Below are 24,365 nucleotides of genomic sequence, written 5' to 3'. Positions count from 1 at the left end.
AATTTTATAGCCATCTGACTCCGTGTCGGACGGATTTTTCCATCGTCTACGACGTCGAACTCGTAAACTCGTTAATCCTTTCGGACGATCGGAGAATGATCGTTGAGACTAACGAGAGGACGCGCGGAACCAATTACCCGAATCAGTCTAACTCGTTCGCAGGAAATCGCGCCGAAATTCGTGATCACAGATTTTTCTGTGTGTGACTACGTCTTGAAAAAATGTATTTCTTTGAAAAAAAAAAACCGCAATAGGCTGTCTACAAGAAAGGGACTATTAATTGTTTGTAATAACATGAATGATTAATTTTTAATTTAATCGATAACTGCTAAACAATATAAATTTTCGAAATTGAATATTATTATATTTTTTAGTCGATTTAGGAATAATTATAAATTTCGTATAACTGCATACTTTAAGCGATCTTTTTAAGTATCCCTCTCTATGTTTATCGCGTTGACAAGATATATTGATTTAAAAACATCTTGTTTAAAAAAAATATATAAAGATAGAGAGTAACGTATGAGAGCCGATGGATGTTTTAATGAGCAGTCTGTAATCTCCGTATCAATCTGCTTAGTCATTTAACTTCATACTTTTCATTAAGGAGAAGCGTGCGGAAAAATAAACGAGCGCTTTGATACGCCGACTGATTAGTTTTGCTCGCTAGTTATTAAATTAGTCCTCGGGAAAACTCGTCGAAAAGTGACGGAGCATTTTTCTTGCTTATTCGTGGCGACGATAACGTCAAATCAGATGGACGAAAAATATTTTCGAACGCGCAATTAACGCGTTTAATCGATATCGCGTGCAGACGATACTCAATAAAGAGTATCGAAGAAAAGAAAGAGAACAAAAGAAAGAAAAGATTCCCTCGAGCGAAAGCAATCCGATAAATCATAAGTGTTGCTATATTGCCGATCGCTATGATATAATAATCTGAGTTCTCGGTAAAGATGTCCCCGGAGGACGTGCATTCAAAGAAATTCGTTGCCCAGGTCTTGTGAAAATATTAAATATAAAAAATCTCATAGAAATTAATTTATATATTTCTCGTCATTTTAACGCATTAATACTTTTGACAGTCTCATCGATCTTAATAAAATCTCTCTCGACAATATGTATTTGCAAAAATTTGTTGATTAATATGAAATAAAAGCTTTTATTCTCTCTTACCTGAAAAATTTTATCATAAGAAAATATATTTCTCACTTTAATTCATTTTATACGACAAATTTGCGAATTTTTTATCATAGGAATCAAAAAAATATGTCGTGAAAAAAAATATTTGCTATAATTCACGTAATCGAAAATCTGTCAACACACTCAACATATTGGAATTGTATTAAGATCTCGACATTTCTTACTCGTGATGCAATTTTCTACACGCGTATAAATGAGATTATTTCTCATTATAATAATTATCCATATGAAGCGTATATATATCATAATAGAAGTCATTCAATATACAATAAAGAACGTCATAATAAAAGAATGATGTATATATGTGCAAGATACAACGAAAAGAAAGCAATTGCGCTGTAAATGAGTCACGTCACGCAGAGATCCGCCAAAAATTATAGGAATAATATTATAATAGCACGCGGTATGCAAGTGAGAAGTAAAAGGCGCAAAAAGAGGTTAAGGGGAAACCACATATTATTAAACACAATTCACGGGTCATTCAGCATTCAGCATCTCACCAAAACCGCTCTATACATTAAATTAGATGAAAACGTCTTTTTATTATTTTTTATTGCCAGACGTCAGTTGTATAGAATAAAATAATCAACGGGTCAATGCATAAAAAAACTTATACATCATCTAAATAAGTCGAAAATCGATTCTTACGAAGAGGCAAATCTATATGGAAATTAATAAAATAAAATTTGATTTAATAAAATTTAAATAGAGATACATTCGCGTATAATAAAAATACATAGTCTTCCCTCCCATATATTAGGCGACATTACTCGATAACTGAAGAAATGTGACGTGATAATATAGTAATGACAAATGACAAGTCAATATGACAAGTCGATATCTTCCAATTATATATTCAGAATACATGTTCACGTTAACGTACTGCTGCTGTTATTTTCCTGAGACATTTTTCGACAATTTAAAAGATACATACATAAGAAATTTTGCAAAGTTATCGAGTGTAGAATAAGAGCGCGAATGCTGTGAGTCTTGAAAAAATTATTAACTTCAGATCTGGAAGAATATTCACCGATCATGGACACATCGAAGCGCCATCAGGTCCACCTTCCGCCTCTGCACTTGGTGAGTATCGATAAAAAAACCTTCAAGGATTCTCCCGCGGTTCTAATCGTTCGCGACAAGCCACGCCGCACGGACATATATTATTGCCATATGCTGTGCGCGATATTTCTTGTGTTTACATCTCGATCGGTATAAATTATTACCTTGGCATTCGTACGCCCTGACATTATCGCCACCGTATTTCTGAATTCGCGTCACTCTCTATACGACCGCGACTCCCTAAATTATTGCGTTCGCGGACGCCATATTATCGGCACGCGCCCTGTCCGAAACATGGCGCACAGATGACCACTATGATGAATACCCCTCGCGGAGTATTCACGACCGAATCCCAAAGGACCAATTGGCAGCAGGCCGTTGATCACTTCTGCTGGGACAAGATTAGCGAAGAAACATCTCGGAAAGGATAGTCATCGCGGTCAAATAGTCGTCGGAATAATTAATAGGGCGTGTCTTTCGATTGATTCAATTATTATTTGCTCAAGATGGTTCGAAATTAAAATCGAAATGTATTAAATAAACGATATTTTACACCAAGAAAGAATTGCGCGCTAGACTCTTAATTAGCTCTCTTATTTAATATTCTTTCTACTTTAATAATTAATTTGAGAAAATTAAGACTTAAAATTATCAATAAATTTCCAAAGAAGGAAAAAAAATTATATATAGCATTCGTGCTGATATAATGATAGCACTGTTACGTTGAGTAAGACTTGCAATATATTTTGCATTTAATTTATTAAATATTATGAATGACAGGATATTGAAAAAAAATATATATTAAATTGACTATCGGTCAAATTCTAGCTTAAACATCCCAGTAATTTAACGCGAGATTACGTATAAATTTTCGTTGCGTTGCCAACTGATCCTCTTGTAATTGCACATCTAAGGTCATCGACTGTTAGTTAAGTATGATTCTTCAAAGCAACCTGTTTGGCGCTGTACGTGTCCATCCTAACTGTAAATGTTGCATTACGTAGCGATACGAATCGATGTAAGAACCTCAAACTACCACGGATGCAATATGCAAAAAGGAAGAGACCCAGAAAAAAAAGTAATGCAAAATCGATGACAAATGCGTATTGTCCATCCAATCGAACAATCTTTCAACGTAATCTCCCATGTGGGTCTTTATAGCGCATCATAATAGGTAATAGTTCCTGTGTCAAGGAAGACTCTCGCGCCTATTGTCGCGCATCAGAATTAATGTTACCGGACGCGCGAAAAAATATATTTTAACAAAGATATATGTTCCCATATAAGGATCTCTCTACGAGACCGAGAAGTAAACGGACGAGCGTGCATAGACGAGAAATAATCGAAGACAAATGCGCCGCGTCCATCCAATCGCAAAGTCTTTCCGCCTTTCTTCCCATGTTGCTCGCTCAACAATTACATTTGTCTCTTCGCAATTTTCCTTTTTTTAGTTTCTTCCCCCCCAAGCTTTGCGCCAGCAATCGCGTCCCGAGACCACAGACTTTTCAATAAGTTCGATAGAAATCGACCGAGTATCTATCCGGGATCGAACTAACCTGTCATTTAATGATTGTTAGAGGGGGTGCTCGTTGTTAACGGGCTTGGCAATTAGGGGGGGTAGTTAGCCCCGTGCGCGCACCCTCGTTTACGGTGGCAGACCACCGCCGACACTGCTGCTGTCACGCTCCGCCGCTCAGGATGTAACCGATGCAACAGATGACACTGACTTCTCGATTGCGCGCCATGCTATTCTCATATCATGACGGGCACGGGAGCCCCCGTCATTTATTGCTCCCCGGCCAGTCGGCTCGTGCCATGTGGCGATTCCCCCCTCGTCTACGCAGAAACGATCGCCCTGAACAACGACGACGTGTCATCGGTAAGCCTAATTTACGATCTCTGTGTTTCAACCTAGCTCATCCTAATATTTTCCGAGTATTCGATCGACATCCGGATTCGTATATTTAAGCCTTTAAGTCTTATTGTTAGACGAGTCCTAGTGTCCCGATTTCTACCGTGACGAGCATAATTCTCGGTTTTTAATAAACTTTTATTCGAAGATGTATTCATAAAAAAAAAATATTATTCTAAAATAGTTCTCTTTTCTAAAAAATATATGTAAAGTCGATACTCGCATATATCGAAGTTTATTGTTGTCGCTTTTCTGCGATGCTCATTGGCTGTCAAGATTCATGTTGCGCGTTATATTCGTAGCATCGAGGCTATCATCGCGAGGGTTAACAGTTTGACAATTTAAAATAAAATTAAATAAAATAATAATATTAGTTTTACATAATATGTTACAATACTTTAAACTCGATTAATATTTTTTGACAGAAATCAGCTGATAACTATCAAAAATATTAATCGAGTTTAAAGTATTATAACATATTATTTAAAACATATAATATTATTTTATTTTATTTTATTTTAAACTGTTAAACTAATAACTACTAATCCTCGCGATGACAGCCTCTCGATGCTACGAATATAACGCACAATGCGAATCGAAACAGTCAATTAGCATCGCGGAAAAGATGCAACAATACTTGTGAAAATCGACTTAACATGCCTTTTTTTTAGAAAGGGATGTGTTAATATTTTTTAAATTCGATTAATATTTTTGACAATTATCAGCTGATCTTTGTCAAAAAATATTAATCGCGTATAAGATATTATAACACATATTCTTTAAAACATGTTACTATTTTAATATTTTTAATACATATTATATACACCCCGTTACTGCTATAGAAAGGTTATAAAATAAACAATTTTTCACTCACCGATACGTAGCGGAGTTGTAGTACACAGTTGATCTTCTGAAAACAAAATATTCAAGTTATGTATGTGTGTGTCGAATATCTCATAAACAATGCCGTTGAGAATAAATGTTTTCATTTTGCATACCTCATAGTTGTCCCGCTGTCGCCCGATGCCTCCCTGGGCCTCCTCCTCCTCTCTTGATCCTTCATAGCACTCGCGAAAATACGAATAATTACGATCGCCCGACACTTTAAACGACACTCTCGACACGCGAAAATTTACACGGCACTCCCTACGCGCGACACTTTACACGGCACTCCCGACACGACGCGTGAATCGCACTGTGTATCGCAATGCTATCTGTAACAAATAAAATACATACATATATTAGAATAATCTTATTATTATAACATACACATACACAATATAAATATAAATATATAAGCTAGAATATTTAATTAGCAAATTCTCGCTTTATTAATATTTTTTGACAGAAATCAGCTGATTAAAGCATTAATTTGCTAATTAATTTTTAAAATAATAATATGTTATAACACTTTAAACTCGATTAATATTTTTGACAGTTATCAGCTGATTTCTGTAAAAAAATATATTTATCGAGAATAAAATATTATAACATATTATTTACAACATATTACTATTTTAATTTTTTGATGTATTATTATTTTAAAATTTAATTAGCAAATTAACGCTTTAATAAACTAATTTCTGTGAAAAAATATTAATCGAGTTTAAACAAACTTTATATTATTTTTTAAGACTCGTTCGTTGATCAACGGAAGTTTGAAAAGATTCATCCCAAACTATTGGCAAACTAAGGCAAAATATCGTAGACTTTATCGAGCGCCTGTCTTTTTAAGCCTCGCGATTTCATCTGTCGGCACGTCTCGTAATATAAGCTCGCGCCTACGCGACGATTTGTCGACGTTCGACAGGATAGATCCATTAACGGACCGGTCGATGAAAATTTATGGAGATCCGTTCCCTTTTTCTCTCCCGTGTCGGTTGCGACTATTGCTACGAGGGTTTATTGCGACGACAGGTAACCTCTTGTCCCTGTCTCGTTGCCTTCCGATAATGGTCGAGCGATTTGACGAGTAATTTGCAGTCGCCGGTCGCGCCGATCATAAAATACCGCTATCCTGGACTTCAAGGCACCGACAAACGACCTAGACTAAGTAAAGTGTTGTGTTGAACCGCTGAGTGTTACTGTAGAATGACCATTTATCTGTCTCTCACATTGTCCCGTTGGCTTTCACAGATCAAAATCGATAATTATCTGTGTCCGCAATATATGATTATTATACTTTCCGCTCATCAATGGCAGTTTTTGAACTATCAATTATTGACGATATTCTGACATTAATTCAAAGTTAAATTCTGTCTCTCTTAAGAGAGAGAGAGAGAGAGAAAGAAAGAGAGAAACAAAATTAAATCAGCTTCTCTAATTAATCTAATTTTTCTCTTGTTACTTTTAGCAGAAGGGCTTTCACCGATTGACCGGCGACATAAGATCATACCCTGCGTTACGGTGCAGTGCATCCGAAATACAGGGGGTGCGACACGACATGCCGTCGGTCGAAAAAGGGTGAGGACCCTGCCGGTCTCGTACCGGGGCGTGGACTCTCTTTCTCTCTCTCCTATACAATTACACCTCACGTGCCGGTCGTGTGGCTCGTCAGTCGTGCTGTGCGAGCGACTGTCGAACGTCAGGCACGTCGGTTTCCCGTTCGTGTGGCTTTAATACCGCGCGCATAAATGTCGTATTCCGGTGAGTCATGTGCGAGAAATCGCCGTTGCGGAACGCGACGGAGCGCGACGGCACGCGCGGCCTGGACGACGATTCTCTCCTCCTCCACCACGTCGACTATGTTCACCCTGCCTCCTCATCGCGATGCATCTTCCTCGCCCTCGGTCGGGCATGTCGAATGCATTTCCGCGGCCGAGGACTTTGGCCGAACATTCGACGGAATCTCATTTCTTTCAGCGACTCCCGATTCGTTTTTTAATCCTCCTTCGCGATCAAAATTGAATTTCTTCGCGTGACATTAGAGATTCGAGGTGCTAGTTATCTTTTTCTAGGAAGAAATTATGTATCGAGTTTTATATTGATATTAGAATGAGAAGATCTCTCAGACTCTGAGAGATATAATCGTTTGATCTCTTCTTTCTGTTCACGGCAATTAAATTTAAAACTATTATCTGCATTTTGTATTAACAACCTATCGTATAGCAGGGTTTGACTAAGTGGGCCCAACCCAATAAAACCCGGTGGGTTTCATTGGGTTAAACCCACTTTAAAAAACTTACTTAAAAACCCATTTATAAAACCCATCCAAAAATGCTAAAAATTTAATAATATTATAAATGAAGTATTTAATATTGATTAATTTTTATTTAATTTTTCTTATTTATTAATGTAATAGAAGGTCTATTACATTAATAAATAAAAAAAATTAAATAAAAATTAATTCATAATAAGGAATTGTGCCAATTAAATAGCCAATTTTCTTAATCATTAGCGAATTATAAAAAATTAAATTTAAAAAATTAAAAAACCCAACAAAATCCCAAAAAACTCAATAAAACCCCCAAAAAACCCACTGGGCTGGGCTTTTTAAAAAAAACCCGGGTTTTTTCAAACCCTGTCGTATAGCCTCCTTAATTTAATGGAAGACTACTTAAATGATAAGTATAAAATTCAGATCAACAGTTTGCTCTCAACATTCCTTTACCTTTTCAGTTAGCGTAAAATTCTATGTCACAATTTATATACTCTGCTGTTATTCGTTACTCGTTAACCGGTCAACCGAGTCGAATCGAAACGTCAATCGGTTTCGCTGAGAACTTTGCAATCTTTTTCATTGAGTGCAGGAGGTTACGGCTATCCGTTCGTTAGAGGGGTTTTTTGAGAAAATTTTCTCGGTTAACCGTATATGTACGCCATGGCAACGTGACTGGACGAAATTACGTAGCCGTTGTTCTACGTTTAGAATTTATCGTATATAACGGGAAGATGATGACCATACGATTATCGTAAGTATCATCTGCCATCTCTCTCTTTCTCTCTTTTTATGCGACGTTGGTCTCGCGACCGAGGTATTGTTGGCTCACAATTTACATTCTTACACCCACGCTAATGTCACGTATGCAAACATCGATTTGACGCTAATCGTTCGAATAACAAGTCAACGTCGATCCTTCCCCCTTCGCGAGGAGAGAACGAGAGAGAAAGAGACTCGTTGACGTTAAAGAAAATCTACACCACTTATTACGCGAAATTCCCTTAATTCCCATGAGGTAAATTTAAATGGATATTCGGTTTCGATATTACAGTATAAAGTAAAAAGAAAAAAAATTATTTATCATGTAAAAACGTCTAGTAGTATCCGACAGAGATTGTTTGTACGCTGTCAAGACTAACGTGGAAGATGATTTGATAAATTAGATAAAATAACCAATTAATTAGACTGAGATGATGGACGAGGTCTCCATTTGATATTCACTCTCGGAAGGGAAATAATGCGATCGATATAATCGTAAAAGACGCGTTAAAGACGACGCATTGAACACAGTTACAGCGAGAGAACGTTGCGCGTCCCGATTATATCTGTCTATAAAAGATAACGATCATAAAAGACCGACGATAACTAAATAGAAATCCCTAATGGTGCTGTGGCACGGTACTCGAGCATTCGCGCGCACCAGGTACCAATACCGAGGTACCCGGTCGACGCAGGTACTCGACTGTACGAGAGCCGATTCCAGGTAACGGTGCTGCCACTTTAGCATATATATGTTTATACGCGTATATCTATCGAAATAATAACGACGTTTTATACATATAAGCAACCATTGTACGGGCCTAGCGTCCAATCAGGAAGCAGACAAGAGATTTATTTGCGGTCGCGATAATGGGCATCAGATTATCTTCAGGTACCAGTCGCGCACATCACAGCACCTATATTTTCCGAATTTTTCTGTGATTTACCCCGACCGCGCAAACAGTGGAGAGAAACTTTGATCTCTTTTACTACAAGTGATAAGTCGAGCTTGTCCCTTCAAACTCTCTGATTTAATTTTTAATTAATCCCGCGATATCGGGAAGAAATTATTTACGCATCTAGTCATGTCAGAAAGTAATACTTCCTAGTAGCTCAGCTAATTACATCGTCTCTTGTCGTTCGAGAAATTAATATAAATGTTAGCTTCCCGCGTCGAAGGCTATCTCGATATAACGCTTCGTAAATTGTCCAATTTATAGCAGCACCGAACTTTATAATGCAGATGATACTGCGGCAAAATCATGCAGAGCGAGAATTACAGTTCCATCTGCTTCCTTTATTATATACAAACGCATCCAATGTTTTTAATGCATCCGATGTATTTCGACAAATTATCGAAGAGTAAAGAATCGCTCTATAGAAAAAAAAATTGACACAAAAAATACACAAGCGATAAAATAAATTTTCAAACTCCCTTATTTTCTTTATCGCATAATAAATGTTTTTTTAGATATCGCATTTAAAAACCAGATTGAAAGACATTACCCTCTACTTGTGCTAAGCAAAAATTAATCAACGCGGAGCGAAAGGCGGAAATTCTTTGTATAAAAATTATTTTCACACAAATATTGAAAAAAGAAATTAAATATAATACACTGCACATTAATTTCTTAATAATAAAGGATCTCGTCTCGTTTACGCGCGACCGATAACATTTCTTTAATAACAATGCAATTTAAGCCGCCGCCCTTTGATTCATCGCGATCGCGATGTAGTCGTGGGTAACGAGCCGTGGAGACACGAAAAAGAAGAGGGTAACCCGATGGAAGCGTCCTGTTTACAGTCTGCCCATGTAGACATCAACGAACCTCATGCATTTCGACCGTTGCACAGCCTGAAGAGTAGCCGTACTCTCTCTCTTAGCGGACAGTTATCTATGAAATCTCCCGCCAAAAAGGTGTGCGGCGACTCGCCAAGCGTGAAGACGATCTCAAACAAAGAGAAACCGGCACGCGCATCAAATATAGTAACGCCTTAATATCGCTATTTATTTAAAGTGTCCACGGAAATGTGGGTTCGTTAGATCTACTAATTATCGCATACCGAGTATAAGTGGTCTCTAAAATATAACAAATTACAGACAGTTGAAAATCTCCGTTTGCTAACAATCTTTCGTTTGCAAAATAAATTCGCTATGCATCTATTAAATCAATTATAATCACATTTTAATAAAATATGCTTTAATATAATAAGCACTATCTCTGTATGATATTTTTTTTCAAAGTGCAAGTAACGTATACAGTAAATTGAATATCGAATCGGCAATTCATCCGCGAGCTAACGGCGAGATTCAAGTGATCATCAGGCAGAAATTATAATACATTATCTGCTATACAGCCTATACAGATCGAGAAACATTAATGCTTCTTACATCCGGTAGTCCAGTATTATTGAACATTTAAGGACGTCGACTTCGGAGAGATTACGCTCGCAAAACTCCGTTAACCGTAACTTCAGATGAATCGTTAATCTTGAAACAGGCGGCAACTATAACGCCGCTATTAGACCCACAATCGTACATGTATATACTTGGTGTGTAATCACCGTTATATCTCTAAACTAACCGTTACTTTTACTTGATATCTCTATATATGCGCTAATTAAAGAAAGAAAAACATACACCTCTCCGTCATTTACGAGATACATATATACATTCCGCAGATCGAGATCAACAATTTCGTGTAACTTTTCGAAATTAAGTTGTCCGTAAAATTAATTCTCTTTCTGCCGTTGACCGAACAGAGCCAAACATAGATTAAAGCTCCCCATGATGCTACATTGTAGCACACGATGACAACAGAATCGGCCATTGTCTCTCGGAAAGAAAAGGCAAAACTATTACTATTTCCGCGGTTTACTCTTCGCGCTTTAACGACGAGCAGCGTGCCAAATTGAGCCGTGCTAAATCGACTATCGTAGCCTATCCGTGGCGCGTGGCCCGACCGGCAGAAATTAGTTACGCAGAAATTAGACACGCACACCCCGCGCACCGGGAGAGACAGAGAGAGAGAGAAGCCGTTAAAGTGGATGGGAGAAAGAGAGGGGAAAAAAAGAGAGACGGTTCTCTTTCGAGACGGTCAGTGCCGATCGCGTCAACCAGAGCCACACTCGAGAGGTGGATCAATTTCAATATGGTACTCGGCCATGTTTAATGAGCCGTAAATTGGTTCGGCCCACTGGGGAGCAGGAATACACCCTTCGCCGGCTCGTCATCATTCAATTTTCCGTAACACGAGCGGCTGAAATAGAGGGGGAGAGAGTTATTGTTTTCTTTTTTTCTCCTATAGCCCTGCGACGATTATTGAAAAATAATCCTCGATCGATTTTGGATCGCGATCAAGTGGACGAGCCGCAATTTGAGAAGCTCCGAGTGAAATTTTATGGAAATGCGCGCATATGAAAGTTGACGAGAGGCATCGAGGATTTCGCGAATTTTTGAGAATATCGATCGCGACGATAAAGATGACGATTTTTTGAAAAATATATTGATATAATAATTTTTTTATATAATATTCTTACGCATTCTTATCATGCGCGGCGTCATATCAGCACAATCGGTCTAAGCCCTAATTAATCAGAATGTCTATCTTCACGCATACGTGCGCCCACCTTGCGGTCAATTATGCCGCACGAGATAATTTTAATTTACGCCTGACCTTATCCCTCTTCCTGCGCATATTTCTGCATGCAAAGACGTTCAGACGGTATACTTGAGTATAATTAACAAAAGTGATAAAATAATCCTTTACATATATTTAGCGATAAGCCGAATGTGTGCGTATGTATGTGTGTGTGTGTGTGTGTATCTGCGTACGTCTATATATTGTATATCCGTTAATAGATTTAACAATAATGTCACACGATTGATTGATGATTCGTTCTCGCGCACGCGGAGAATTATAAATTCATCGAATAATAGATAAAATGGATCGACGTCGTCGGCCGTAAATTATCAATCGACGCCCGATTCGAGACGACTACGAATGAGGCACAAATTGGAGAGTCTCCTCACCTCGCGGATTCTATTCGCCTCTTCTTTTTTTCGCGAACGCGAGCGGCAGGATGACGAGGCAGGTGTCAGAACGCGCGCGGCCACTTCCTCGGTGGCGATGTTGTCGGCAACATCTGGCCAGCCGTTATCCACGGACCGGGATAACGTTGTTGGTCCTATGATTCTCCGATTAATGCCGGTGCCGTGCCACCTTATGATAGAAACCCGTGCCTCCCCTTCTTCGCGTGCCCTAATCCTCTTTCTCTCGCGCGCGAGATGATACCACTGTGTATCTGTGATTGCACCGGCGCCGGGTTTCTATCCGCGAAACGCGATGCGCCTAATCGACGCTGACTTGCAATTAATCCGCGCGTTTCGTGCGTTTGCCCGTGTAGAAAGTCCAATTTAATAAATTGCGCCAAGCAGGCGCAATTTAATGGATCTCGCGAAATGTCGAAGCGCGCGGGACGATAATGACGATTGTAGACATCTCTTCTTCCTTCGATTCCCCTTCACATTCGCTACGACGGATTAATTAAGAATATTCTTTTATAAGGAAAGAACAAACCTACAATCTGTTCGTATCTCTGTTTTATAAAAAAACATTCATTCCTACATCTCTTAATGATCTGAATCTCTTATATGATATATTGCATTACTTAATTTTTTTAATAGTTTTAATAGCAAACAATAAGCTTCCGTTAAAGTAGCGTTAGAAGAGATGATGAGATAGAAATAATAATATCGAAATATGATGATAAATTTATTCAAAAAAATATAGAATTATTTTATAACAGAAGTGCAAATTTCATCAATATTCCGATGTAGCATAATATTCTATATTCGGTATACATATATTATATATATATAAAAAATAAGATAAATAAAATTTTTTCCACTGGTAGAGAAAGACACGATTATTTGCGATAAATGACTTCCTTGCTCGCTAAAATAAACAATCAACAAGGCAGATTGTCCTTCCGCTCGCGATGTCAACTCGACTGATGTAACCTACGCGATCTCGCCCACTTGGCTTTCACGTTCGATCATTCTCGACGTCGCCTTCCGTGTGGCTTCTTGAAAACGGATCATCGGAAAGGAGGCACTTATATCGGCGGGGTCGCTCGCCTGCACGCCGATTCAAACCGCCAATAAAATACGCGTGTATTTACATAGGACCCCCGGTCCGCGCATGAATACGTAAATGTAAATAAACAAAGTGAAAAAGCGACGCGCCGATTTGCATGCATGCACCGGCTACCGTTGCCGTTGGTAGTAGCTTTTTTGCCCGGCCGGTTCGCGTAGCCCCGGGGCACCGGAGCCGTCGCAGCCCATGTTTACGAAGGGGGACAGGGGGACAAACACGAAAGAGGGAATAGGGATTTAAATTAGCGGTGGCCTCGACCTACGTACGCGCGCGCCGCCACTTATGCGTCAGTAGTGGTGATTCGTGATGTAGAAAAGAATGGGAGAGGAGCTATGTCACACCTGCGTATATGGTGTGTTTCGAGGTTGTTACCTCCGAGGTTCAAACGACGGTTACACGATGATGATATTATATTATTGCGTAAAATTACTGCGTTATTATATATACAAAGAGCTTACATTATTCTCGCTTGAATAATTTCCAATTATTAAAAAAATACTTGTTACGCGCAATTTTTTATCGAAATTTCGGATATCGCGTGTGTCCGATTTTTGTTTTCCAATGTATTGTCAAGGCAACTTTTGCGGTGACGGCTTGATCTCGCGAGATCGTCGGTGGTCTCCGTCGAATCTCTAAGGCTACCGCAAACGCGTGATATCCGTCTCGTATAGTTCTTCTCTCTCGTCCTCTCTTTTCCCCGTTTCTCTTTTATATATATAGTTCCCGGTATATATTCTTACGGAATAGAGAATACTCGACTAACGATTCTCGCCGGCACATCCCGACGAAGCTTCGTCATGCTTGCAAACTATCCCGCGCGAGCAACAGCTCCCGACGCAGGTGTAAGTCACGGACGCAGGATCTCTCTCGGACTTCTCCTCGCGCAGGGCTGCAACCGGTACCGATGCGAATAGCCTAATCTGTAAGCTAATGACCGTGGTTGTCGCGCCGCTGGAAAGGAAATTACACCGCCGCGCGGTTTTGACACTGATTATTACGACAGCGCTTGGGATGAAAGACGAAGCCTGTCAGAAAAGTCTCTCTCTCTCTCTTCGACCTAACACGCGCGATTATCATAGACGGATTCTAATATCTCGCAAAATCGACATGTAGTCAGCGAATATACACTCGGCTATATAATCGACGTTAAAGAAGTGATGTACACGCGCACTTAAGTATGCATGTTGATAATGGAAATAAGAGAGAAAAAGAGCGAGATTTACAATCATAGTTCCGCAGCAATCGCGATCGCGGCCCTGCTCTTTGTGCGAACCTGGGCCTCATCTATGCACGTGTGCGAGCTGTACATAAGTGTTGTGTTGAGCTCACCGATTGCTCGGTATATCACATGCCGGTGTGCAGTGACTGTCAGTATATACCGCGAGAGCTTGACTTCGACCTCATCTCGGTTACTACCGGTAGTCGAGGCGGAGAGAGGTCGGCAATTGTGTGTGCCGTTGAACGTACCAACTATTGTGCGTCGTTATATCGCCGAGATGATTCGCCCTAAACCCTAAGAGCCGATAAACACGATTGTGAAATAAGCCGCAAATTACGTATAACTGTACACAATTAATACTGTACACATAATTATATTATTAATATTATATATAATTGTGTAGAGTTATTTATTGGTAAAATATATTGATTATTTATTTATATATCATTAAAATTATTACTGCTGTTGCTAAGGATTTTCTGAAAATTATTTCTTTCATATACGAATTAAATTAAATTCTTGTGTGAAGTTATTGCTATCTCTTTTTTCTTTCGTTTTTATACATGTTCGTTATATTGATATAACATTATATTCGGATTTAATGTCAATCATAATGGATAAATCACGACAGCGTTAATTAATCTTTCGGTCCGCGCGTTACACCTGACTTCATAATCTATACTTAAACTTTCGGCGTAACTTTGTCGGGGAACATTAAGCGGAGATTGCTTACGTAAGTTACTTAACTAGTGAATGATCGTTCGTCCATTAATATTGACGTCTCATTAAAACGCCGAGATTTCTAATAATTCGCCGCGGTTCGAAATCGATTCGCTTTGCGACACGAGTAGTTCGGCCAAGCTAACTGTCATATTCGTCGTATAATTTCGCTCGGATAGAACTTGAATAATTTATCGATCCAGCAACTACATATCGTGCACGAGAACGCGAACAGTAATTCGTATTAATGCGCCGATAATTATTATTCAAAAGCTCTCACGCGCAAAAGACACGTGCGGTTCTATTGAACATCGCTGAATATTCAGAGAATGGCATTGCCAGTAAATAAGTAATTATCACTATTACACCGGCACGTGTTACGTGTTCGAGTCAACGGTTCGAAGCGCGTTAAGTATCAAGGCATCTGCAATGATGCCGCGAAACGCTGGTGGTCCGAGAATAAAGCATGTATACCACACATTAGCGATGGCCTAAAAAGTATGCTATATTCAGTATTCACTAGCATTAATCTCTGTGTGATGTTATCCTTCATTAACATTAATCTGTTAAAATCGTTAGTAAGACATTAGAATTTTTGGCAATTATATCACGTAAGAATTAATCTTTTAATATGTCTTGGGATAAAAGAGGCTCGTCAGCAGAACTTTTGCGGAAGATGGTTTAACGAGTAAGGCAGAAATCGCGCGCAAGCAGGCAGCTATACAACGACGGCGCGATCGAAAGAAAATTCCGCGAGCTTAATCGATCGTATATTACGGACGGACAGGAGATAGGAAGTGGTGTCGATACGCTGACGTAAATCACCATTATTTTACAAGACGTTTATCAGCCTAAAACGTACGTATCCGCGTGTCACATTCGCGAAAAAAATCACAAAGATTTAGGAGACACGAATTTCCCGGTGTGTCGGATTACAAGTTGCGTAAATAAAGAGGAATGACTTTTCTTCGTAAACGCAGACGAACGGGCAGGCACATATAATTTATTCGGAATGCGGAAATTGATGAACCCATATCGATGAATATATGTATAATCGAGAATATAAGTAAATTAAATCTTTTCCTCTCTAAAAAAGAGTATGTTATTTTTTTACTATTTCTCGAGGATTTCGGGGATTATAAAGATTAAGAAAATTTCGAGGAATTCGAGGATTTCGAGAATTGTAAGGATATATTTTATATTATTTTTAACATGAAACTTGACAATGGCGCGTGCTTGTATTATTCTGGTTGATAAAAATGTGAGTGAGATATTTTTTCCTAAGGAAAAGAAACGGTGGAAAAGAAGACAGGAAAGATATGCAGCAGGTAATCTTCGGAAAAACCCCGGACAGTTAATCAAATGTAAATTCGAAAACGATCGCCGCCCACACCGGTTGCCGTTCGTTTTTCTTACAATTAACGACCTGTCGGTAAACAGCCAGAAATTGGCGCGATTCGCGCCGTTTTGCGCCGTGGGTGTAGGTTTGACGAGCCGAGTAAGCGCCACAGTCTAACCTGTGATTAGGGCACCTTGGGTGTGATTCTAATTAAGGGCCTTAGCTCCCCATAAATCTCCTTGTACGAGGGTCATGTTTGGATGAACCCTGAGGAATCGAATCTTAGGATCGTTTAGAAAATCAAATCACCTACGGCCACTATATAATCGATCGGCCGGATAACAATGAACATTGTTAAAAAGACGTTAAGAACACAGAAAATGATTAATGTAACCCGATAAAACCAATAGAATTTTATGAATTAAAATATGAAAGATTCTAATAAAGACGAAGAAAAGTATGAGAGAAAAGAGAGAGAAATTGGTTTTAAAAAATTATCAAAAAGTTTATAAACAGATTAATCAATCTAAAAAATGTATAAAAATTTATAGATTTTTTGATAAATTAATTCCTATAAATTTTTTGATAAATTTTTAATCAATTTCTTCTCTTATATATATATATATATATATATCACATTGCTATAATGAATACCGCAATGATTTTACGCACGACTTGCAACTTTCCCTTCTCTCTTTCCTATAGATATTCGCTGTTACGGCGCATCGAAGGGACAGGGGAATGAGGAATCACTCTTGATGGAATTATTCATCGCCACCGGCGTGTGTTCTTGCACAAACGACAAGGCAGCGCATCCCCCGTTAAGTCGAAAGCTCGGGGGAAAATCGCGCGCGTCTTTGGAATCGCCGTTGTAAGTTGCGGCCGGAGGCAGGTAACCGTACGCATGTTAGCCGAGGCCGCAAACCGCGCCGCGTGTACGCGCGAATGGTCGCGCGAGAGTAAGTCCCGCGTCAGTCAAACGCGCATCATTATGTTGTAAATCATCGGTGATTGTCTGAACTGGAACTCCGACGGCGGCGGCAGCGAGATGCGAGTTGCCCGGCTAGTAATAATCAATTTATGCACTTCATCGGCCGCAATAAATTTGTTATTAGCCGCAGCCGCGGCCGCCGTCACCGCCACCGCATTAGTCTATACGGCAGATCGATCCAGGATCGGATGAGAGAAGGAAAGATCTCGTAGCTTGCGACAAAAAGATAGCGTTATTCGAAAAATGATGAAATAAATTTTACCCGGATTTTATTCGTGTCGCGCATAAGAAAAGAGAGAACATGGGCATTTATTAACTCGTTTAAAAACAGTCAATAATAAGATATAAGATTGTTCTCTCACATCTCTTGCCGACTCTGTCCGACCCTGGATCGATCGAATCTGCGCGAGGTACAGAGATCTATAAATAGGTCCCTAGATCACACGAGTCTCTCGCACACACCGATAGAATATCGCGGTGACGCATGCGTTTGTCGCCTTCTTCGCGCGAGAATGTAATATCGCATTTGATGGACAACGCGATGGTGTCGATGGATCGATCGATTAATGATCCTGCGCCCGACGCAATCACGCGCGGGTTTGTTGGATACGAAATCATCGAGAGACTCATTAGTCTTTGTTATATAATTACATAATGGCAATTTGATTGCGAGGACCTCATCTCTTGTAGCTAGAAGTCATCGCCGCGTGAATAGTGAATATATGTATAGCTGCGTCTTTTTACCGGCCAGTGTTATTGTTATTTTAACGCATTATCACGATAATGGAAATATGTCGTTTTCGTGATTTATAATATTTCTAATCTTGTATTAATTTATGCTGCTTACTCTCGTTTGCGGAGATATCGATTGAAATCTCTAATCCATCATTATTATGATCGTACGTGACATTGACAGATAAATAATAATTACTTTAAATTATGTGTCGATAATGTTCGAAACTTTCTCCTAAATTTCTGCGTCGCTTTATTGTAATATACAGATTGATAATTTTTTATCTAAAAAAATTAGAATACTTAATAATTATATGAAAAATAAAATTTCCCTGACAATTAACAGCCTGTTGTACAAAAGCTACAAAGAGTTTTCGGTAAATTAAAATCCGCTAGTGGGCGTAAACCCTTCGAATTCATTGGGACGCGACCGTTCCTTTCCCTCTTTGGGACGGGCAAGCGCGACCGGCTCATTTGGTGCGTATTAGTGGAAGATAATGAACTTTTTGAAGCTGCGTGCCGCCTTTTGCGAGAATGACTCCGAATTCCCGAAAGGAGAAAATTTCCGAGAGAAGGCAAATGGAAATACGCCTGTGGGAGCCCATGAATTTCTCTCTCATAGGACAGAATCCGTTTTTTCTCAGAAACAGACGGGTTAAATTCGTAGATATTCTCGTGTCAATACAAAGTATAACAAAACTCAAAATTGTTCGTATTATAAAGCCTAAATTTAAATTTTCAATAACTTATGTACACCTACGTTTTCGCGTGAATGCCAAGTGACAGATTGTGAAAGAAGAAATCGATTGCACGGTTCCAAACGAAATGTCAAGCCTAAGTACCATTGTAGCTAGTTTTCACGGTATCACAAACATAGGCACTTCAAATAGAATTCGTCAATAAAGATGTTTCTGCGGCACAACCCCTAATACGATATTGACTCGGTGTATTTAATCAGTGTCAAACACGTTAAACTGCATTACAATGTAGCCTGATTATCGATAATTCCGAGAACTAGTGCTATCTGAAACGACGTCATTCGGCATGTATTTACTTGTACTATTTATCGAGCGCGTATATATAAACTATTTATAAACGCGTCTTACGAAACGTCTCGCAATCGCACGACATAATAAAAATCTCTGTTGTAAATGTTGCCATAAAATATTTGTGAAAATTGATTATATCTTTCTCGACATTTATTTATTTTTTAAAGTAGATACTTCGGAAGATAATATTTCTACAAATAAAATAATACAATATATTATGTATAATTATCAAGCTACATTAAATATTAATTAAATCACCGACTACATTTGTATCGTTAAAATTTCATTTTATAATATCAAAGATTATCTTCATATTTTTCCGAGTCTCAATGCTGTTCACACTTTTCGACCCGGCAATCTTGTAAAACACGACACGGGATGACAGAAAAATAGAAGCTGACGACTTCGAATAAACAGAACGGCCAATTCAAGCTACGAGAAACTATTTTGCCAACATACCGCCTCCAATAATGATACACGTACGTTATGTCATCGTGTGTTTTAAGATCCAGATATTTTACACTTTGCGGTAAATTTTTAGCATGCCCATATTTTGACACTATTAATAATTCTAGTCAACGCTCGCTTGTCAATTTCTACGCAGTTCCATCTCCTTGCATCACAACACTCGAGTTTTAACGAAATGGTTGCACTATCAATTAGTGTCAGTTAGCCGCGTCTATTTTTATGCGCATCCATATAATTCAATAAAGACCTATATTAAGAAAGTTTTTATCAATATCATTTATAATTTCCACGTGAGTTTTAATAGGTTTTTACCAGACGTGCCAAGCGCTTTCCCTGGTTCGCGTTTGACATCGACGACCTGGAAAGTTTCGCAAGGAAATGATTTTCGCTTCTATCTTGTGAAACGTATTGTATTCCATATGCGTACTATATCCATTAATATAACACCTGTGTTCTCATTGTGCGTATATGATATATTGATAGTTAAAAACGTCACGAATCATTTCAGCATTATGCAAGAAAAATTTTAAATTTCTTCCAATCTCCTTCCCCTAGTTCCATAATTATTATTAATAGACAGTAATAAATGTAATTAGTAAAAATAATGAACCGATAGGAGCAAAAATAATTATTAAAATAAAACGCGAAATTAAATTGAATCTTAAAAGAAATTAGAATGTCACTGATCCGCGCAAGGGTGTCGCGCAAGAAAAAGAATAAACAAAATCCAATTAGCGCGAGAACGGGAGGAAAACGCGGGGACGACGTGAAATCGTAGCTCTCGACGGCCGGTGCATATCTCCAATGTCAAGAACGCGACGCCCGGTCGATCCCGTGACCGTGCGTGCCGCTCGATCGGGGCGCTTTCCTTTTTTTTTTCTCGCCGCGATCGCCTTTTGACTCCGGACGCGACGAGGGCCCCGAGAGGAGCCCCCAGCGAAGAGAAGACGAAGGAAGACGAGAGGCGTGTCCGGTCGCGCGGCTTCTACAAAGAGATGCCCACTTCCCAGAGGACCCCTTCCACCTCCTCGGGGATCCCCTTCCACGTGGGCCCCAGGACTTCGCGTCTCGCCGTTTCCCCTACCAGCGGGGCCTCAAGAAAACCGGACGGCATGGTCCAGACCACGAGATCGTCAGGTAAAGTCAGTTTACGCAACGCTTCCGTACACGAAGCATACACGGCGGAAGGTCTCAGACGGAAGCCGGACGTGAAAGCTGACGAACGTAATCTTACACGTTCCCGAAATATCCTACGTCTTAAATCGTCATCTTCGAAATCATCCCCGAGCGACAACGGTTCGCATCGGGATCGATCGTTGCAAGAATTTTACGAGAAAGACGATGACAATCGATTAAGGTGGCTTTAGGAAATCACAGTCTCTTCAAAGATTATGATATAAGGTTGCCGGATAGAGCCGAGGATCACAATCATCCGATACGCGCACACACGAGAATGACAACTTACGCGGCCTTCCAGCAATACGATCTCCTGGACTCCGAGGGCTACGGGTCGGCGAGTAGCCCGGAATCGAATCCGCGTAGCAATTGGCATCGTCAAGAGATCTATCCGCAGCCGCCAAGATCCAGGGGCAGCAGCTGCGGCAGCGTCAGTTCCGTAGACAGCCACCACCAGCAGGAGTATCAAGAGATCGGTAGCGCTCCAAATGGCAGCCTCCACGTGACCGCTGGCTTCAATTTCGGCGACTTCTACGAGGGCTACTATCAGGAGGGTGGCTGTCGAAACGAGCATCAATCGACATTGAATGTTAACGGCGCCAGAAACATCAAGGATCATCACGCCAAGATGACCTACAGAATGAACGAGCAGTGCGCGTCTTACGACGACGCAGCGTCCAGGATGATTTTCAATGAAAGCAAGCAAGAGCCGGCAGGATACATTCAAAAAATGGACCACCATCCAGTCGGGATGTTTGCGAATTCCAGAACCGATTTTGGCCAGAGTCAGGAGGCTATCTATGCCACGAAAAACTACGTAAAAAACGGTATATATCATCCGCGGAACGAGAGTCACTCTTACACTCAGAGAACGGATGTCCTCTACCTAGGCGCCGCTTATAACGTTCCGAGGAGTGAAGCTAACCTGGCGAACCAGTCAAACAAATGCGATCAGTCGAGGTATCATCAAAGAAACGACAGTCACCACGTTCTGCCGGCGGATTACGCCGGGCAGAAATCCAAGGAGGCGGCGGCGCAGAAGATGAAGAACAGCACGCCCGGCATCGAGGTACTGAAAAAGAGAAGACTAGCGGCGAACGCCAGGGAGAGAAGAAGGATGAACAGCCTGAACGACGCTTTTGACAGACTGCGAGACGTCGTGCCCAGTCTGGGTAATGATAGAAAGCTCAGCAAGTTCGAGACGCTGCAAATGGCACAGACCTATATCGCCGCACTGTACGAACTGCTACAGCGCGAATAAACACGAGTCTGGACGAATTCTCTTCTTGGAAAGGAGATCGAGTGTACCGTGCTCGACGTCACCGTGATGACATTCTTAAAGCTCTCACGGAACATCAAATATGGAGCTTAGAAACCTCACGAGACAATTCACGTTCTTGAGAAGATCGGCGTAAATCTCGATGATCTCGAGTATCAAAGTTAACTACAATCGAAATCGACATCGTCTTCGTGGGATTCTACGAGGGGTGTTTGCCGTCTGATTTCGGAGAGATGCTAATTGAAAGATCGCTGCTCGAATCTTCAATGGAAACGACGAGACCAGTCTTCCCTTCAACGTTAACCGCAGGTAATGACGAATTATCGGGATATCGAGAACGAAACGGCTCGCTCGCGGAATGAGAATTAACGATGCGAACTGGGAATCGAGAGACTTCATTAACTTGTAAATGTAAAACTCGACCACGGCGGCATCGATCGTAAACGGTATGTAAGCAGAAAAGCACTAAAATACCGGCGTCGTTATCGCGGCCAAGGTCTTCAGGATATTCTCTCTCGTTACAAACTCGATTGACATGTCAAAAAGTTTCGAAAAATCGGCATTCCTTTTTACTATCATTATTGATGTATAATGTATTATTTTAAGATTCAGTATGCAACATTTAAAATAGATGAGCCATTATAACATTCTTTAACGAAAAGATAATTCATTTTATTTTATTACATAACATCTATTTTCAGAAATAAAAACTCTTCTATCAGATATATCTCTCTTCAAAGATTAAACATACAAATCTTATTTTTTTAAGAATCGAAAAAATAATTTTATTTTATTTATTTATATGTATAATATATATTAAACAAATATATCACATAAATAAATCAAATTAAATTATTTATGTGATATATATGTTTAATATATATTACATATAAATAAATCAAATTAAATTATTCTTTCGATTCTTAAAAAAAAAAAAAGATTTATCTGTTCTTTGAGATAGCATAATATAATATATAAATGAATTATCTTTGGAAAAATCATCGGTATACCGTCAGGGATATCAAAACTGACCGATTACGAGGTCGATGGGTAAAAAGCCGCTTTTAATTGCACATGTCGGGCTTAATCGAGCGCGTAAGTTTAGCGTTGCGCGGTAATTCATCGTTGATACTTATCCCGGCATTGCGGTGCATCGTTGCGAGATTCCGGAACGTTTTTTTCCAATCGGTCGTGATAGGATCGAAAAGAAGAGCGGGAAAAAGGCGCGACCGACCGGTCCCAGGATCCTCCTGGAAGAGAGCAACCAGCTATCTTCGAAGATCACGATCAATTTCGCGATGGCTAGGATACTTTGTATCGATATTTCGAATTATTGATCAATATCGTTTGTGTCAAAGAAATTATTTCGCGCAAAGTTTTTTCAATAATTATGCTGAAAGAGAAATATCGCAATTCAACTGTCAGAGAATAACTATTACGGGTAGGTCAGGGCGCATAAAATGCGATACGTCGACTATAATACCGAGAGCAGCTTTGTTTCCAACCCCTACATCCTCTCGCCGCTATCGTCACACCGAGCTAGAACGACGGGGGCGTATTCGCCTCGAGTTTAATTGTAAATAGGCACATCGTCGTACATTGTCGTCCGTGCGAGGCACACCGTGTAAATATATCTGATTCAAGGCGCGTCTAACTTATTGCGAGGCTGTATAGGTGATTCTGTACATAGATATACGTACGTATTATATGCGTGCATTGCGGAGGCAGCGATCTCCGTGCGCACGTGCGTGATCGTTCATTGATGCCACGAGAGTCAACGATAGGTATCAATTGAGGAGTTCACCCCAAAAGGGCGTATAAATAATTTTTTAAGAAAAAAAAACACTAAAGAATCATATTTTTTTAAAAAGAGAGAAAGAAAAGTCTATAAAAGACACACACAAGTGGAGGAATAATCTTAAAAGATAAAAAAAAAAGTTTGTTGAACATGGAGATAAAAAAAATTCACTAGTAATATAATTAATATTTTTTCTTCTTTCGGAGTGAACTCCAATTTTTTATGTGTTTCAAAAGAAATGCTTAGCATTACGTCTGCCTCGTGTTACCTGAGTATTCATCTATAATTCTACTGCTCAATGACAATAATTAGGATAATTGTAGGTAATTGCAAATTATC

General features: G+C 39.6%; 1 protein-coding gene and 1 pseudogene across 2 annotated transcripts in view; one reads left to right on the top strand and one right to left on the bottom strand.

Moving 5' to 3' along the window:
• Positions 1-5,258: 5,258 nt before the first annotated feature.
• The window catches only part of LOC145944828 (proteasome subunit beta type-8-like), a 50,138-nt pseudogene continuing 31,031 nt past the window's right edge, over positions 5,259-24,365 (bottom strand). Inside the window, exon 6 of the transcript XR_014426735.1 lies at positions 5,259-5,391. The product of XR_014426735.1 is annotated as a proteasome subunit beta type-8-like (transcript). The remainder of the gene's footprint in view (positions 5,392-24,365) is intronic.
• Positions 20,946-22,965, top strand: LOC145944467 (uncharacterized). The gene has a single exon (XM_083052801.1). The coding sequence runs from the start codon at positions 21,227-21,229 to the stop codon at positions 22,208-22,210; it is 984 nt and encodes a 327-aa protein (XP_082908927.1). The 5' UTR covers positions 20,946-21,226; the 3' UTR covers positions 22,211-22,965.

Source organism: Prenolepis imparis, unplaced genomic scaffold (assembly GCF_030444845.1).
Source record: "Prenolepis imparis isolate NDT839.2.m4 unplaced genomic scaffold, iyPreImpa1.0 SCAF_13, whole genome shotgun sequence".
Taxonomy (NCBI): Eukaryota; Metazoa; Arthropoda; class Insecta; order Hymenoptera; family Formicidae; genus Prenolepis; species Prenolepis imparis.
Note: the sequence above shows the minus strand (reverse complement) of the source record. Positions and strands in the feature narration are given on the sequence as shown.